Source organism: Nicotiana tomentosiformis, chromosome 5 (assembly GCF_000390325.3).
Source record: "Nicotiana tomentosiformis chromosome 5, ASM39032v3, whole genome shotgun sequence".
Taxonomy (NCBI): Eukaryota; Viridiplantae; Streptophyta; class Magnoliopsida; order Solanales; family Solanaceae; genus Nicotiana; species Nicotiana tomentosiformis.
Window position 1 is genome coordinate 81883231 of NC_090816.1, and position 18508 is coordinate 81901738.

The following is an 18508-nucleotide window of genomic DNA, read 5'->3' on the forward strand; positions in this document are numbered from 1 at the left end:
CCTCTGATGTCGGGAACATCAGAACTTGGTGAAGGGTCGAGGGTACTGGCCTCATGTTATGGATCCATGGCCTTCCGAGCAGGGCATTATACCTCATGTCACCCTCGATCACATGGAACTTTGTTTCTTGGATGGTCCCGGCCATGTTCACTGGCAAAGTAATTTCACCTTTGGTGGTTTCACTTGCCATGTTGAAGTCGTTAAGTACTCGGGTTGCGGGCACAATTTGATCTTGCAGGCTGAGTTGTTCTACGACCCTCGATCGAATAATGTTGGTCGAGCTACCTGGATCAATCAAAACATGTTTAACTTGAATTTTATTCATAAAGACAGATATTACCAGTGCGTCATTGTGGGTTTGTAAGATCCCCTTTGCATCCTCATCATTGAAAGACAAGGTCTCTTATGGTACGTAGTTTCGAGTATGATTTTCCCTCGTGATCGACACCTTGGTGCGTTTGAATACGGGCCTCTGAGGAATATCGACCCCTCCAACAATCATGTAGATCATGTGCTGCAACTCTTCTTGCTCATTCTGTCTGTTTGAATCTCTGTTCTTGAAGTGGTTTTTAGCCTGATCGCTTAAGAATTCTCGAAGATGCCCTTCGTTGAACAAACGGGCTACCTCCTCCCTCAGTTGTCTGCAATCTTCTGTTCTATGACCATGGGTGCCATGATATTTGCACATTTGATTAGGATTTCTCTGGGCCGGATTGGTCTGCAGAGGTTGGGGCCACCTGGTGTCTTTGATGCACCCAATAGCCAATACAATAGCTGATGCATCAATATTGAAGTTGTATTCCGATAGTCGTGGTGCTTCTTTGGGTTCGACATTTCTGTCAAAACAGGTCTTACTCATGAGCCCTCGAGAGCTCTGTCCTCAATTATTTCTTCTATCAATTCGAATGGGGTTGCGTCCAGGCCCGTTGTTTCTCCGATCTCCACCGTATGGTTGATATAGATCTCTGTTTGACCGTAGTTCCCCGTCAATATCCCTTTTAACTCTGTCGATGGTCCTATTTGGATAAACGGACCCGGAAGAAGCCCCCAACTGGTCATCCTCGGCCCTAATCTTTGACTGGTACCGATTATGCACATCGGCCCAGGTTACAGCTGGATATTCGATCAAGTTCTGCTTTAACTATTGTGAGGCTACCGAACTTCGTATGTTGGGGCCTTGAGTGAAAGCCTAAATGGACCAATCGTCGGCGACCGTGGGCAAATCAATACGCTCCTTTTGGAACCAAGATACAACCTCTCTGAGCATCTCGTTGTCTTTCTTTGAAGAGGTCCGACTTTCTAGTCTCGACCTTTATCGCTCCGGCGTGTGCTTTAACGAAGCAATCTGCGAGCATGGCAAAAGAATCAATGGAGTTAGGTGGCAAATTATGGTACCATATCATCGCCCCCTTTGATAAAGTTTCTCTGAATTTCTTCAGCAATACAGACTCAATCTCATCGTCCTTTAGATCGTTCCCCTTTATTGCGCATGTGTAAGAAGTGACATACTCGTTGGGATCGATAGTTCCATTATACTTAGGAATTTCTGGCATGCGGAATTTTTTCGGAATGGGTTTAGGAGCCGCGCTCCGGGGGAAGGGCTTTTGTACGAACTTCTTTGAATCCAAACCCTTCAAAATTGGAGGTGCCCCCAAAATTTGATCAGCTCGGGAGTTATATGTTTCCACTTTTTTGCCATTTGCTTCAATCTTCTTCTCCCCCAATTCTATTCACTTTGTCAACCCCTCGAACCTTTTCAAGATAGCGGAGTTGGTCCCTGACTCATTCATATTTGACCTCCCCAGCACTGGTTCGGCCCTGTGAACAACTTCCTGTAATGGCTCGGGTTCGACCCTACTCGGTGCGTGGTTCTGATTTTCAGGTTGTGCTATTGCAGCTTGTTGAGCCTGCAGCATTTCGAATATTATTCGAAGGCTGACTCCGCCTTCTTTGTCACCCTGTGCATTCTGACCAGCTGATCGAACGTCTCTGCGGATGCTATTTTTGGGGTCGACGCCTAGATTTGCATTTAGGGCAACATGGGAACTGACGTCGAATGCCTTGTTGTCGATAATCTATAAAGATGCTTGAAAGTGAAAGAAATGGGTTGGAGCTATAAAGTGTGGCCAACTTGCTAAGAATGAAAGTTATACTTGTGGCCAATGGTGCCGAGGAAATGAAATGATGTGAGAAAGGTTATGAAATAAGCCTTGATTCAGCTGTCCCAAATTGACTTCGAAAATAGATGTGCCTTAAACCTTATGTGCTCAGGTCATGCCCAAATGTGATTGTCTTAATTAATGCTATGCTTTGTAAGTATTTCCAAAGTGTTTTGAGCTCCTATATGTTCAAGAGTTGAAATTGTGTATTTCCCTTTTCGGGAAAAAGTATTTCAAGAATGAATGATATGTTAAAGATTTTCTATTGTGATTTAATTATGTTATACCCCCTTCTTGGGAAGAAAACCTTGTATGAAATCAATGTAATCGAAGACTTATTTCTCATATGATGAAACCTTATGAACCTACCCTTTCTAAGGTCGAACGTGCCAAACGGTTGATTGGAAGAGAACCCCTTGTACAAACTATTATCGTTTTGTGAATCTAGAGTTGTGGTGTTGTGATTACACCTCCACCCGCATATATTGAGGTGAGGTGGCAGGGCCACTTTGTGTAAAGATAGTGGTATTGTGATACACCTCTACCCACATATATTGGGGTGAGGCGGCAGAGCCGCTTTGTGTAGAGATTGTGGTATTGTGATACACCTCCACCCGCATATATTGGGGTGAGGCGGCATGGCCGCTTTGTGTAAGGATTGTGGTATTTTGATACACCTCCACTCGCATATATTGGGGTGAGGTGGCATGGCCGTTTGGTCTAGGGATTGTGGTATTGTGATACACCTCCACCCACATACATTGGGGTGAGGTGGCAGGACCGCTTTGTGTAGCGTTGAGGGTATCGTGATTGCACCTCCACCGGCATACATTGGGGTAAGGTGACAGGGCCGCTTTGTGTAAAGGTAGTTGTAGAGGATCCCCGACTTAATAATTTATAAATGTTATTGAAAGCTTTAATAATTTGTCGTGGCTTTAACGGCTAACTTTGATTCATCATATTCATGTTGTATTTCTAAGTCCTTGAATAGGTGTTTTGGTTTTCATACTAGTACTATTCCATATGAACTAACGTCCCTTTTACCGGGGGCGCTGCATCTTCAATGGATGCAGGTGGTTTGTCAGCGGGCGGTTTTGATCCTCGTTAGCAATTACTCTCTATTCAGCAGATTTTGGTGAGCCCTACTCTGTTCCGGGCTTCATATCATTTGACGTTTACTTTATGTTTTAAGGTATAGCTGAGGCCTTGTCGCCGGCACCAACATTGTACTTTTTTATATCTATTAGAGGCTCCGTAGATATATTGTGGGTTGTTTATTAGTGTGGTAAAGTTAAACTAAAGATGTCATATAGTATCTCATGCTTCCACTGTAAAACTATGGTTGTGAAATGTATTGTTTTGGAGACTTATAAATGAAGTAACTAATGGTGATGGAACAAGTGTTGTTCATGAACCCTGGTATTAATTAATGAAGTTTATATTCTCTCTATTTATGGGTGAGTTGGGTAGAAGGAAATCCAACAGGCTTGCTTGGCTGGGTTACCTTAGTTGAGCGCCGGTCGCGCTCCCCGAAGTCGGGGTGTGACAACACCACACTTATAAGCAACAAGCTACATGACATTTAGGACTGTCACTCTTTCTTCTTACTCTAGATCATATGGTATAGCTCAGTTGTAAGAATTCAAACTCCTAAATTCTACTTTATTCGTAGTACAACGATACCTACATCCAGAAAGACAATTGGTAAGAGATTGAATGTGGTTGTAGAAGAGTTGATTCAGAGGATCTTGATCTTGCATCATGCTTATGATGAATAAATGTAAGGTCTTTAGTAGATCATGTGTATACTAAGACGTGTAACTTTCTTAATAAGGAGTCATAAGGCATGAATATCTATCCACCCATATGGTAAAAAGCAACAAGAGAATCAGAAGGTAGATACAAGTTTCAACAAGTAAAAGTAACAAGGTGAAGAAGGGTATGAGGTACCCAAGTGGTGAAGATTATCATTATTTACAATCCAGGCAGAGAAATATAAGCATTCTGAGTTACCTCTAACAATAATAGAGGTATGTACAATTGGCCACACCCAACTCGGTTATGCCCTATGGGAGATAACATATATAGTTTAAGAGAAGGATGGGATATAAGGATCTAGCTGGGGTTAGAGTAATCCAAAATTATGGATGGATTGTTAGCATTAGCTGACATTTCCGAACAATATTGCAAATGTGATAATAGTTCTCCTTGTGAGATACCTAGGTAGTGCACTCTAGAATAAGTACAGTTATATAAGAATGCTAGAATGTTTAGAAACTTTAGAAGATATGCACTCGAATCCTAGAAGGGATAAATCTTTACCTTAGTATGGTTCCCGTCCCTAGTAAAGAGAGAACGTTAGGCAACCCGAAGAGCCAGTGGATGGAGAAAGGGGAGCTAAAAGTGAAAGAGTGTTTTGATGAAGTTTTTAGAATAAGGTAATAGACAAAAATATTAGCAGGAGAATAAGAAGAGAGAAAATGAAGCATTATGAGTAAGATGTGATAAATGGGTGATAACGGTAAATCAAAATATGACATGATGACAGAGTCTGTGGTCATGCGACCTCTGCGGTCACCCGATTATGGAAATCTGGGAAGTACTTACTCGGCACCTACTCAGGACCCTCATAGAAAAAGAAGTATCATTCTTTCGGTTTCGAGTGAGTGCCATATATTTTCCAAGCCGGTAGAGCTTGCCAATTATCTGAAGTCACTGGCCTCAGAAAAAGATTGGAGAAAATGGACTCTCTTTCTACGGAGTGTCTAATAAATAATAGCATTTGCTCGGCGCAGGTAGCAATCTAACTTTCTTCCATCTTCTTTCAGTTTATACATTGCATTGATAACTTTAGTTCTAACCTTTTTCAGGCCAACCTTCTTGCTTCTGAGGGCCTGCAAAGGTTGATTCTGGACAAGCAAGAGCTTACTTCATAACGAGATCAACTTTTGGTTGAAAGGAATCAGCTTGTCGAGCGCCTCCCGGTGCTCGAGACAAAAATTTCTCAAATGGATGACCTTGAGGCCCGGTTGCAGCAGTCCAAATAAGATAGGATGGTCCACATCTAGGAAGCCGCCCAATTACATGAAGACCATAAAGATGCTAAGGCTAAGTGGGCCGAGCTTCATGATACTATAATTGTTGCTGCCGAGCATGAGTCTACCTTCATGGAGCAAGTTAATATCTTGGAGGCTAGCTTACGATCCAAAACCGAGGAGGCTAACACTGTCGAGGAGAGCAGAGAAAGAATGGAATAAAGACTCAAAAGATTCATGGAGAAGAATCAACTTCACTCGACCACCAACGTTGAGCTTGATTCCAAAATCAACATTGTTACAGCTGAAAATGAAAAGCTTCAAGCGAAGATTGCAAAACTTTGAGCCAAACTCCAAGATTAGGAAGATTCTTTCCTCTTTGAGAAGACTTACACCATATACCATACGAAGAGGAAGACTTTATAGGAAGCCAAAGAAGGCATTGCAAACATTGACGAACGCATTGCCAAGGCCCGGGAGCTGGAGACAACTGCTCATAAGAACCTCCCTACACGGCACGTTGCTTCTGACCCTTCGAATACTAACTCCAAGTATTCGGGAACTGAAGGATAGACTGAAAAAGATGAAGGCCTCAAACCGGAAGCGAGACAGTCTTCTCCTGATAAAGAAAACGAAGACTCTTCTTTCCCTTCAGGTTCTCGCAGCAAGAATTAATGTATACATTTTTTCTTTACTTTTTGTAACTATGCCAAAATGTTTTACTAAGTTTGGCATTTTAACCAATAAAAGAAACCTTTTTTTAGCAAATATACTACTAGGTTATTACCCTAGTAGCTATTATATATAATAAATCCCCAACTGGGTAAAAATTATAAAATGTTTAAATAACCTACAAACAAAACAATGTAGAAGTAACATAATAAACGATGGAAACTACAAGGCTTGTAATTTGAAGCATCCAAGTATTGCCGACGATTGTGAATGTACACACCAGTTGCCAACAATTTGTTGTAGCACCTACAAAGCTCTCACCAGGTGCCATTTGTTGCAATCCAAGGAGTAGATATGTTTAAATCCAGTAGTTGTCTAGCAAAGCATTTTGGATATTGTGTTCTTAGGGCTGAAAATTCCAGCATCATTGTTGATACATTGAGCATGAATTTGAGATGAAATCTTACTAGAGACAGAGCTACCAGCTTGATACATGAAGATAATATAGTGCCTTTTCATCTCCAGATTGAGCATGCATGCACACTAATACCACTGGATAATGATATGACATTATACTGTCAATACCAAAAAACAGATGTAAGCAGCAGTTTTCCTTGTATTTCATGTGAGTAGGTATCCTCAGTTTGATATACCAGTCCCAATAAATCATACACAAAGAGGTTATTTATGTGCAACTATATAGTGAGTATAAATGCAATCACATTTAGTATAATCCGTATTTATGAGATGGCTGCTTGACTCCATGGTTTTGTATGGTGTTACACCACCCCCAGACTGAGCATGATAACATGCTAATACTACTGAGAGATGGTCTAACATCACACAAGTAATACATAGTAGTCAAGCTCAGGCCATGTGATAATTATCTGTGTATGTGCATCTGATTGATATCCAAGTCAAATTGCTTGTGATGTATAGCAGGATAGCTTCCATTTTTCTGATCCTGACTTGTACTGATATCTGTGTTATTTCTGTGTATGTACAACAAATTGCTGACCACTTCAATCAGATTGAAAATGATCTGTATAGCATGATTGTGTTGTCATCTGTGTTGCTGATATTTGGTTGTTGTAATGTGCTGAGAGACTCCCATAATGAGCATTGCAATATGCTAATACCTCTGGGATTGATGCTAGCACCAATATGCATTAAGAGTTTTCAGAGGAGCAGCATATATATGTTGTGTTGAACCAGTGTTCTACTGATTATTTGTACTATCAACACCCCTCTGTATACTTGCCAAACCAGTCTTATCTTGTCTATGAAATCTGCAAGATAAAGCAAACAAGTTAGGATGTAGTGTTGTGCTCCCAGGTTCCTATGTGTGTTGAGAACTTTGAAGATGACTGGGTGGTGAGTGGTGAAGAAAGGCTGTTGTTGGTGCTTGTTTGTGATTCTCTTGTTGGTTATCTTTAAATCATTCCCATATAGGAAAAGGTAGTAGCAACTTCAACTAGCATCCATACATTGTAACAGCAGTACTGATTCTGCTGAGGACCAATCAGTTTTGTGATAGACTTCTGTGCAAAAATAGTGCAGGTTGAGCCTCTATTTTTTGCCTCAGTTTTCTGATCCTGTTATTGATACCTGTAACATAAAGCAACCAAGTTAGGATGCAAAATTGTGTTCCCAGGATCTGTGTGCGCTAATAACTTTGATTGATGAGGGTTGTTGTTGGTGCTGGATTGTGATTCTCTTGTTGGTTATCTTCAAGTAGCACTAAGTATTGGCAACTCCAACTGGCATAGTAATACTGGTTCTGCTGAAGACTAATCAATTCTTGATTGTCTTCTGTGCAGAAGCAGTGCTGGTTGAGCATTCTGCTGTAGCCAGGCATGTTACAGTCACCATTACTCAGGTATCTACACCCTTCAAGCATTGTGTATGTAAGCCCAGTAGAGTGAGAGAAGACAGCTATAACTAAACAAATATGGCATCCTTTGATATCTGTATGAGACTAGTCTTTGCCTCAGTTTTCTGATCTTGTTATCCTCTGGGAAGTAGCAAACATTTTAAATCATTCCCGCATAGCAAAAGGCAGTGGCAACTTCAACTAGCAGCCAGACATTGAATAGCAGTACTAATTCTACTGAAGACCAATCAGTTTTGTGATTGTTCTCTATGCAAAAGCAGTGCAGGTTGAGCCTCTATTCTTTGCCTCAGTTTTCTGATCCTGTTATTGATGCCTGCAACATGAAACAACCAAGTTAGGATGTAAAATTGTGCTCCCAGGATCTGTGTGTGCTGATACCTTTGATGATGATGCAGGATGTTGTTGGTGATGGATTGTGACTCTCTTGTTGGTTATCTTCAAGTCATTCACACATAGCACTAAGTATTGGCAACTCCAACTGGCATAGTGATACTGGTTCTGCTGAAGACTAATCAGTTCTTGATTGTCTTCTGTGAAGAAGCAGTGCTGGTTGAGCATTATGTTGTAGCCAAGCATATTACAGTCACCACTACTCAGGTATCTACATCCTTCAAGCATTGTGTATGTAAGCCCAGTAGGATGAGATAAGATAGTTATAACCAAGCAAATATGGTATCCTTTGGTATCTGTATAAGACTAGTCTTTGCCTCATTTTTCTGATCTTGTTATCCTGCTAAATGTAGCAAACAGGTTTATGAAGTGTGTTTGTGCTCCCAGATTATTGTATCTACACCCTTCAGTTGGCATGTATTTGACCTGCAGATTCAACATTTGTTATACACCTCATGCCAACATATTTTTGAGAGCAAAATTATCACAACAGAAACCTGTTTAAAACCCTGGAGAAGTGCAGAAACAATTTGACCATGATATTGCCTCAGTTAGCTTACACTACTCAAGCATCTACACTCTTCAACTGGTGTATAGCCCAGTAGAGTGAGAGAGACAAAAACAATAATCAAACTAATATGACTTTGCAGAGGCAGCGCAGGTCTTTGGTATCTGCAGCCAAGCATTTACAGGAGGTTGCAACAGATCCCCTATAGTATGGTGTTGTGCAATGCTAGCTATAATTATAACCAACCAAGTATGTACACCATACAAGTGAGAACAACTGCATGTTTAGGAATGCTAGTTTGTGGAGTTTTACTAGCCTACTTTTCTTTGAGATCTTGCCTATATTGTTGAGACACCATAATTTCTAAGAAACAAGGCAAGGTTTTATATGTTGATCTCATTAATCAGGTTCTCTTCTCTTCACAATCCTAATCCGAAGGTTACGAGTTTGTGATTTGTCCATGTTGATCAATTTTTTTCCTGCACTTGGCAATTCATTAAATGACTGAAATGTGTGTGTACCTGCAAAAGTGAAAGCTAGGTTAGCAAAAAAGTCAGCAATACTGTTCCCTTCCCTTAGTACACGCTGAAAGACAACATTGTAGTTGTTCTTTATATGCTTGATCTTCCTTACTTCAGCACCTATACACCAAGAAGTTGCCCATTCTCCATCAATTATCTTCCTCGTTACTAAGGAATCAGTCTCCATAATCAGTGGATGTAGCTGCCTTTCCACACAGTATGTTAACCCCTCCACAATTGCCTTTGCTTATGCCACTAAGTTAGTTGTCTCTCCTATCTCCTATACTTTCGCAAACACTAAATCGCCAGCATGATCTCGAACACAAAACCCATATGAGCTTGGACCAGGATTGCCTCTTGATGTACCATCAGTATTGCATTTGAACCAACCTTCATAAGGAAGCTGCCATGTAACTGTCTTAGTCCCCACCTATGGCTTGTAGCCTTCAAAGAAGCTGATCATATCTGACCATAGAAGAGGAATTCTGGACAGCCATGGGTACCTCATCCTTGCTAGATAATGTAAAGTCTTATTCACTTCATGAATAACCCTATTACAAGAAATTGCACCACCATACTTCATCGTATTTCTCCTCTTCCAAAGTTCCCATGTGATTACAGCTGGAGCTGCCTGATATAATGGCATTAGTTTAGGATATGGGTGTTTAACGGGCGGGCTGGGACGGGCTGTACACAAAAAATATCAGCCCGCCCGTTTAACGTTCTAGGCTGTTAGCGGGCTATATTTTTCGGGTTTTTTTTTGTCCGTCCGGGTTTGGGCTTAGCGGGCTGGATGGGGCCGTGCTATTTTTTTTTTTTAGTAAATTTTGTTTTTCTTATTCAATGTTATTGATACTTAAGTGTTTGCAAACTTTTAAGGCTTAGAATTAAACTTTGAAGTTTAAAGTTTTAAATTTGAAATTTAAAAGTAAGTGGCTACAAAAAATTATTTAATAAGACCAATAGGCAATATGTAAAGATCAAGCTCCGAAGGCGTTCATTTGATATTTTTATTGAATAATATATAATACTTCAAATTAAGTTGCAAGTTCTTTTTTGATTTTGTTATTTTTGAACTTAAAAATTAAAAGTTTACAACAATTATTAAAAAAAAAAAGAAATAGTACATCACATGCTTTGCATCATTTTTATAAGTTCATCCATGTCAACATGAGGTTTTTGGTTTCCGGCATTGGTTGAATCAGAACCATAAACCATTATATCTCCAATTTCTTGGTCATCCGCTTCATCTACCTCGTCACACCCTTGATTTCGCCGTTCTGATCTTATCCAATCTCTGAAGCACACTAGAATTTCCAAAGCGTTGCTGCCCAATGAATGACGAGTATCTCCTAGTTGCTGTCTTGCTTGGATAAATGCACTCTTTGATGCGACTGTTGAAATCGGCACATTTATCACGTCTCGAGCCATAACCGAAAGAACAGAAAATTGATTTAAGTTGCTCCTCCACCAACCCAATGGTAGAAATTCCTTTGTGCGGAGCTCTGCTGACTTTTGCAAGTAGAATTGAAGTTCATCAATATTCCTGCTATTGGTTTGTTGATGCTCCCCTAGTGTAGACCAAATCAAATAATCTTCAACACCATCATTATCATCCAAAGCACTGGTCCCAGATGTTGAAACTGAACTTGAAGGAATATTTGTATCTATAGCAGAAGAAGCATCAACAATGTTAGCATAATAATTATATAATATTTCTAAATGTTTGTGTAGATCAGAAATACAAGTGTCAATATCAGGAGTTTTAGTTGGTCCAATATCCATATAAGAATATAAAGCACTGATTAATTGGCGACAAGTGGCCATTTTGATAGAAGGGTTTAAAATAGCACCAATTAGGTAAATAGGGGGAATTGGGTAAAAATATTTTTTAAACTTATCTAGCATAGATTCAACAACAGAAGTATATCATTCTTTCTTTTTTAAATTATGTAGTAAAAGAGAAATTTCAGCAATATGAACTAAACCATTTGCAATAGTAGGATAATAAGCTCCAGAAAACTCAAGTGTAGCCACATAAAAATATTGTAAAAACCTTGCAACATCTTCAATGACATCCCAAGTTCTAGATGTTAACAAATGGCTAGGATCGGTACAATGAGAATTAGCAACTTCAGTTATAGGCATTCTATATTTATAATAATATTTTAAGAATAAATAAGTATAATTCCATCTAGTAACTATTTCTTCAGGCATGAGTCTTGGTTTTAGTCCATAGTGTACACATTTTTCTTTAAATGCATTTAATCTAGCACTTCTATTATTTCCTTGAATTACACCAACAACTCTTCTAACTAAAGTGATATCATCTCTAAATAATTCAAGGCCACTCTTCACAATCAAATTATAAATATGACATGCACATCTAACATGAAATATTTCAGGAAGTAGTGGGTGTAGATGCAATTTTAATATTATAATAGCAGCATTGTTGTTAGAAGTATTATCAAATGACACACACAAAACTTTTTCTGCAAGATTATAAAATATAACAACTTCATGGATAGTATTACTTATAAATGCACCAGTATGACTTTGATCTTCATCATATTTAAAAGCAATAATACGTTTTTGCATACAAAAATTATCATCTATCCAATGGCATGTAACAGTCAAATAATCATTACCATTTACAGCACAACCAATATCAAAAGTAAGAGAAATTCTACAAAAAAGACTGGCGAACAAATAACGTATATATGTCTGATATAGTCCAAAAAGCCTAAAGATATCAGCTCTACAAGTACTTCTAGGAATACCTTTAAACAAAGGGTTATAAATTTTTTGAATATAAGTAACAAGATATGGTGAAGCAGCAAAACTAAAAGGTAAACAACTTAAAACAATCATTTTAGCTAATTCTTCTCGATCTTTCTTAATATCGTATTTACCCATTAACCCTCCAGTACCCGGGTTAAGTTTTTGTTGCCCATATTCCTCATCTACTCCCCAATCAAGAGAGTGGTTATCTACCATGTGCCTACGAAGTTGACCCGTTCCCCCTCCCTTACCGGTCTCGTGTTTATAAATATCCTTACAAATTTTACATCTTACATAATTTTTATCTTCTTCTAGTCTGTCAAAAAAATTCCAACACTTACTTCTTAATCTTCAATTCTTCTTAATAGAGAGGGGAGGCCTACTTGTATTACCACTACTTCCACCCCTAATATTTTGAGTTTGACTAGCATTACCAGGTGTAGCTGGTGGTGTTTCAAGATTATCAGATGATTGAATATCATCTAAATTATCATCTAGATCATCATCTATACCATAATTTTCTTGAAGTCTCTCATAATCTACATTTAAATTTCAGGTGAACTTTCAAAAATATGTGTAAAGCTACTAGAAGAACAAACACTACCTCTTGATTTTTTGAAAGTTTTCTTACTACCACCTCTACCAGTGCACGCTTTTTTGGCTGCTCTAAATATATCCATTATGTAAATTAAATTAATAAATTAAATTAATAATTCTAAATAATAAAATAAGTATACACCAAAGAAGAGAAAGGTATGGAACGAGTGTACCGGGATTCCGGATGCCGCACTAAATTTGATATCAAAAATTAAACTTCAATTGATAGATCGATACTTGATAGTTGATACCACACTTCACTTGAATACTTGATATTTGATAATAATAATTTTATAATGGCTAAACTAAATATTTGATGAAACTTAAAATAATAAGTAATTGAGAATTTAAGAACAATAATCAATAATATCAAGAGAGAATTGAGAGAGAATTAGAGCAGTAAGAGAGTGAATTGTGAGGAAAAATGAAGAAGAAGGGGGCTATTTATAATTTTTAAAAGGTTAAAATTATAATTTATCAAATATTAGGGGTGTGGGGGCTATTTTCTTAAGGGGGTAGGCCGAAATAGCCATTTCTGCAAAAAAGGGCTGTTAGCCAACGGTCATATTTGAATTTGACCGTTGGCAACGGTCCAGGAAAAAAATAATTGTAACAGATATCGGGTTGAACCGGGCTGTAGCCCGTTAAAAACTCGTTAACGGGCTTAGCGGGTTCCGGTGCACCGATATCAAAAAATTATTCTTTTGAAACCCGCTCCTCGCTCAACCCGTCCCAGCCCGCCCCCCACGCTACAGTACCGGGCTGACCCGGGCTGAACCGGATTGTAAACGGGTCAGCCCGGCCCGATTAACAGGTATAGTTTAGGACAGCACTTTGCATTCCACCATGTTCTTATTACTTGATGCACCTGTACTAGATTGACCACTAAACCTGTTGCTTGAAGGAAGTTTCTCCATACTCTAGTTGCAGTTTCGCTAGTTAAGAACAAGTGTTGAAAAGTCTCTTCTTGCGGTTGTGAACAACAACAACACTTAGACACTACCAAATACCCACTTCTTCTCCACAAATCGTCAGTAGGAATCTTCCCCTTCCACAATCTCCATAAGAAGAATGAGATTTTAAAAGGTAGACCTTTAGTCCATATCTTATTGTAGTCAGGATTTACATGATCTTTATGCCTTAAAATATTCTAAGCACTACTAACAAAGAAATTTTCTGAGGGTGAAGGCATCCATCTAGGAACATCCCAGGAATCGTCAGTAGTGCCAAATATGACTTCTTGCCTGATATGTTGAGCAATGTCTGCAGGGAAAGATTGCGCTAGAAGTTGCTCATCCCATGTATCATCCACTCTCAATTCAGCTACTTCTTGCATAACTTCATTGATTGTATAGTCATTTGGAACAATATGGTACAGAGCTCCCAGACCAGTCCAATTCTCATGCCAAACATTAGTAGAACCCCTATTCATTTCCCATAGTATTTCGTGCCCCACCTCTTCCTTAGACTCTAACATTTTCCTCTATACATGAGATCCTTGTCTAAATTGGATAGTTGTCGGGATTTTCTTTTTACAGTACTTGTTCCACATAAAGTTAGACCATAAGGACTTGAATGTCCAAAACTTCCACCATAATTTGGCAAATAAAGCTTCTGATGCATCATGCAGTGATCTAAAACCTACACCCCCTTCTTCCTTTGGTAGGCATAGATTTTGCCATTTTGTCCAATGTCTACTCCTACCTTCTTCCTTGGTACTCCAGAAGAATCTCGCAAAGGCTTTATTAAGGTGTTCAATTACATTTTTAGGAGGGTCAATGACAGAAAGGATGTGCGTTAGCATGCTCTGTAGGACACTAGAGATTAATGTAGATTTCCCCCCATACCATATGATAGTAGCTTCCCTTTCCAAGAGTGCAGTTTTGCCTTTACATTTTTTATCAGGTCATTGTAATAATCGTTCCTTCTTCTTGTGTAGAATATTGGGCAACCAAGATAGGTGAATGGAAATTCACCCTTTGAAAATCCATTGATAGTACCTATCGAGCTGCACACTGTTGAGGACACACTATAATGCATATAAAAGGAACTCTTTATCTTATTGATCATTTGGCTTGAAGTGTTCTCATACTTGGACAAAACTTCTACAATTTTCCTTAAAGAGTATGGATCAGCAGAGGAAAAGATTATAGTATCGTCTGCATAGGCCAAATGATTTAATGGATCAGTCCATTTAGGCATCCCAAAGCCCTTGAATCTCGTGTCTTTAAATAGTTTATTTAAAGATCTAGACAGAACCTCTAAAGAGAGAATGAACAGGCTGGAGAGAGAGGATCTCCTTGCTTGACCCCTCTTGTTGAGTGAAAGAATCCTGATGCTTGACCATTAATCAGAACAGAATACCAGTTGTTGGAAATTAAATTCCATATCATGTTGATGAAGCATTCTGCAAATCCCATTTTCCTCAAAACATGCATTAGATACTTCCATGAGACCCTATCATAAGCCTTTGCCATGTCAAATTTGATAACTACATTAGCAGGTTTTCCCCTTAATCTTATGTCAGTAACAATCTCCTGTGTTAACAGAATGTTTTCAAATATACTTCTCCCTTTGACAAATCCTGACTGATTAGAAGAGTCAAAGAAGGCAGTATTTTTTCCAGCCTATCATGAACAACTCTGGAGATAACTTTATTTACAAAATTGCTTAAGCTAATAGGCCTTAGGTCGTTAAATGTTTGATCCTGTTATTTTTTTGGTAGCAAGACAAAAAAATAGTTTGTCTTCCCCTATTATATCCCAATATTCTTGAAAGAAAATGCTTGTGAAACCATCTGGCCCACTTGCACTTTCACCGCTCAATGCAAAAACCACTGCCTTTACCTCCTCTATTGTAGGAATTCTACAAAGTTCTATGTTTTGATCACAAGACACCATTGAGGGTACATGGTTGAGGAGCTCAAACCTTGTACGATCAGCTTCTTGCGTGAACTGGTTTTGGTAAAATTCGACCGCTGCGTCAGCCATCCGTTCTTGCGACTCAATCCAGTTATCATCATGGTTCTGGATTCTCTTCAGTTGGAGTTTCTTCCTTTTACCATTGTTTAAGTATTGTGCAAAAAATATTCTTTTTCATTTAACTGACAAAGCTTCGGGAATCTTTTCACATCCGATAGCTTTTGATTTCGGGCATAAATACTTCCGAAATCTACCATTTACTATGAGAGTATCATAAGAGAGGGCCCTTATGTTTATGGTGCTCTTGAAGAGGATGTCTCTTGTTTATTCCGGTACAAGCATTTGAAGTTTTTGTTAACTCTCAAATGATAAAACAAATCAACTTATCATTCGGACAAGAAATAAGATAAAAATAAAAGGACTTTGATTTATTCCCTTTATCTTTAAAAGCACATTTGCATAAGAATTCTTTTTCTTGAGTAAATAGAGCTGCCAATACATGTGGCTAACTTGTATGACTTATTTCTACAGGGTTGATCATGCAGTCCTCGGTCCTGATAAGATATTGATCCCGATTTTAACAGTCCCCAATCTTCGTAACACTCTCTTCGATGTATACTTTTCATTTCTGCCTTATTAAAATGAAAGTTTTGGGATATGAAATATGCTATCGAGCCAAAGGTTATTTAACCATCCACGAGCTGTTTTCCACACGAGCTGATCTATACATAACTGTTTATACTAATGCTAAAGTGAAGGCTATAGAGCTTATGGTTGTTGATTCACCAGTGAAGGCAAATGATTATCTACAGATTGCATCTCATATAGAGCATTCTTCTCAATACTGGAAGTTAGGCGACACCATTTTGAAAACCATCGAGACTACTCCGGATCCAGAACTGAAGGAATCTAGTGTCTTCATAAGTATCAATTCCCCCATCCCAGTGTTCGAATGCTAAGTATGAAAATTCGAACACTAAAAGTCTTGCATTTACCGATGATCTTTCCTTCGTAGTATGCTTTACATCGTTGTCTCATTAAAAACCCTGTTAGAAAAACCCAACTGGGAAAAAAACTAGTCGAAAGGAAAAAGAGTGCAACATATACTTTCAGTACCAGCAAGGATCTTCAGCACTAATACCTTTAAGGTGAGTCACATTCCAATTGCTTGGCAATTTAACTCCATCTTGATTTTTCAATTCATATGAACCTTTACCGGTTATAGATGAAACCCGGTAAGGTCCTTCCCATGTTGGTCCCAACTTCCCGGCGTTAACTTCCCGAGTGCTTTGAGTAACCTTCCTCAGAACCAAATTTCTAACTTTGAAATATCGAAGATTTACCCTGCGATTGTAATACCTTTCCACCGTTTGCTTTTGTGCCACCATCCTCACATATACCAGATTTCGGTGCTCTTCAAGAAAATCTAGTTTAACCAGCAACACTTCATTGTTTGTTTCTTTGTTTGCTCGAAAAAATCTTAAGTTCGGTTCCCATGCTTCCACCGGTATCAAAGCCTCTGAATCGTATACAAGTGAAAAGGGCGTTTCACCCGTGCTCGACCTCGTCGTAGTCCGATATGCCCACAACACACCCGATAGCTCATCTGGCCACTTGCATTTAGCATCTTCTAGCTTCTTTTTAAGGTGTTGAATAATTACCTTCTTGGTCGACTCCGCCTGTCCATTAGCACTCGGGTGGTATGGTGAAGATGCAATTCGTTTGATCTTCAATCCTTCTAGAAACTTTGTGACTTTGGAACCTATAAATTGTGGCCCATTGTCACAAGTAATTTCTTTTGATATTCCAAACCAGCAGATGATATGATCCCATATAAAATCGATCACTTCTCATTCTCCGATATTTTGGTAAGCACCCACTTCAACCCATTTAGTAAAATAATTAGTTAAAACTAAAAGAAATTTTACCTTACCGGGTCCTTGTGGTAAGGGACCTACTATATCCATTCCCCATTTTATGAACTGCTACGGTAACACCACCGAATGCAGAAGTTACGTTGTAGATGCACTAATTGTGCATGGCATTGACATTTATCACACTTTTGCACAAATGCCTTTGCGTCTTACTCCATCAGGGGCCAATAATAACCAACTCTTACTATCTTGAGAACCAATGACTCTACACCATAATGTTTCTACAAAGTCAGTTTCCGACACCCCCAAACACCGAGCCAGTGGTCCTTGGAATGACCTCTTGTATAATTGTTCGTCAACAAGACAATAACGAGCTGCCTTGGTCCGCAGTACCCCGGATGCTTCGGGTCTTCAAGAAATTTTCCATGCCTTAGATATTCAATAAACTCATTCCTCAAATCCCATATTAAGCTGGTTGAATTAACTTCACAGTAGTCATCCACATCCCATACCGAATGCAGCAGTTGAACTACCGCATTAGAATCATATCCTTTCATTTTTATGGACAAACCCAAATTGGCTAATGCATCTGCCTCCACATTTCCCCCCTTAGAATATGGACAATTAACCACTCTTTGAATCGAGAAAGTAACACTTGAACTTTGTTCAAGTATTGTTGAATGCATTCCTCCTTGGTATTGAAAATTCGGTATACTTGGTTCACCACCAGCTGGGAGTCACACTTTATTTCGATGACCTCGGAACCTAATCCCCGAACTAGTTCAAGTCCTGCAACCAAAGCCTCATACTCGGCTTTATTATTAGTTAATGGCACAATTCTAATGGCCTGTCTCAGGGTTTCCCCCAAAGGAGTGATTAATACTACTCCTAGACTGGACCATTTTATGTTAGAAATCCTATTCGTAAACAAGGTCCAAACTACTGATGCCGTTCCCGATACCAGCACTGTTTCTTTAGCAGATAAAGGCATTAATTCTAGACTACAATCGGCCACAAAGTCAGCCAAAACTAGTGACTTGATTGCAGTCCTGGGATTGTATTCAATGTCGAATTCACTAACTTCGACTGCCCATTTAGCCAAACGACCCAACAACTCAGACTTATAAAGGACATTCCTTAAGGGAAAGGTTGTCAT

The 18508-nt window shown here is 39.0% G+C and overlaps 1 protein-coding gene across 1 annotated transcript; it reads right to left on the bottom strand.

Moving 5' to 3' along the window:
- Positions 1-16587: 16587 nt before the first annotated feature.
- On the bottom strand, positions 16588-18508 carry LOC117280398 (uncharacterized). Its single transcript, XM_033660115.1, has 3 exons — positions 18068-18508; positions 17690-17960; positions 16588-17240 (listed from the first exon to the last, which is right to left on the bottom strand). The coding sequence occupies exons 1-3, from the start codon at positions 18506-18508 to the stop codon at positions 16588-16590; spliced, it is 1365 nt and encodes a 454-aa protein (XP_033516006.1).

Bases quoted from the DNA above. Each gene is read 5' to 3' on its own strand.
- LOC117280398 (XM_033660115.1), bottom strand. From the start codon at position 18,508: ATGACAACCTTTCCCTTAAGGAATGTCCTTTATAAGTCTGAGTTGTTG. The intron at 17,961-18,067 runs GTATACCGAATT...CCATATTCTAAG, and splicing joins CCCAGCTGGTGGTGAACCAA to GGGGGAAATGTGGAGGCAGA. The intron at 17,241-17,689 runs GTCATTCCAAGG...CACAATTTATAG, and splicing joins GACGAACAATTATACAAGAG to GTTCCAAAGTCACAAAGTTT.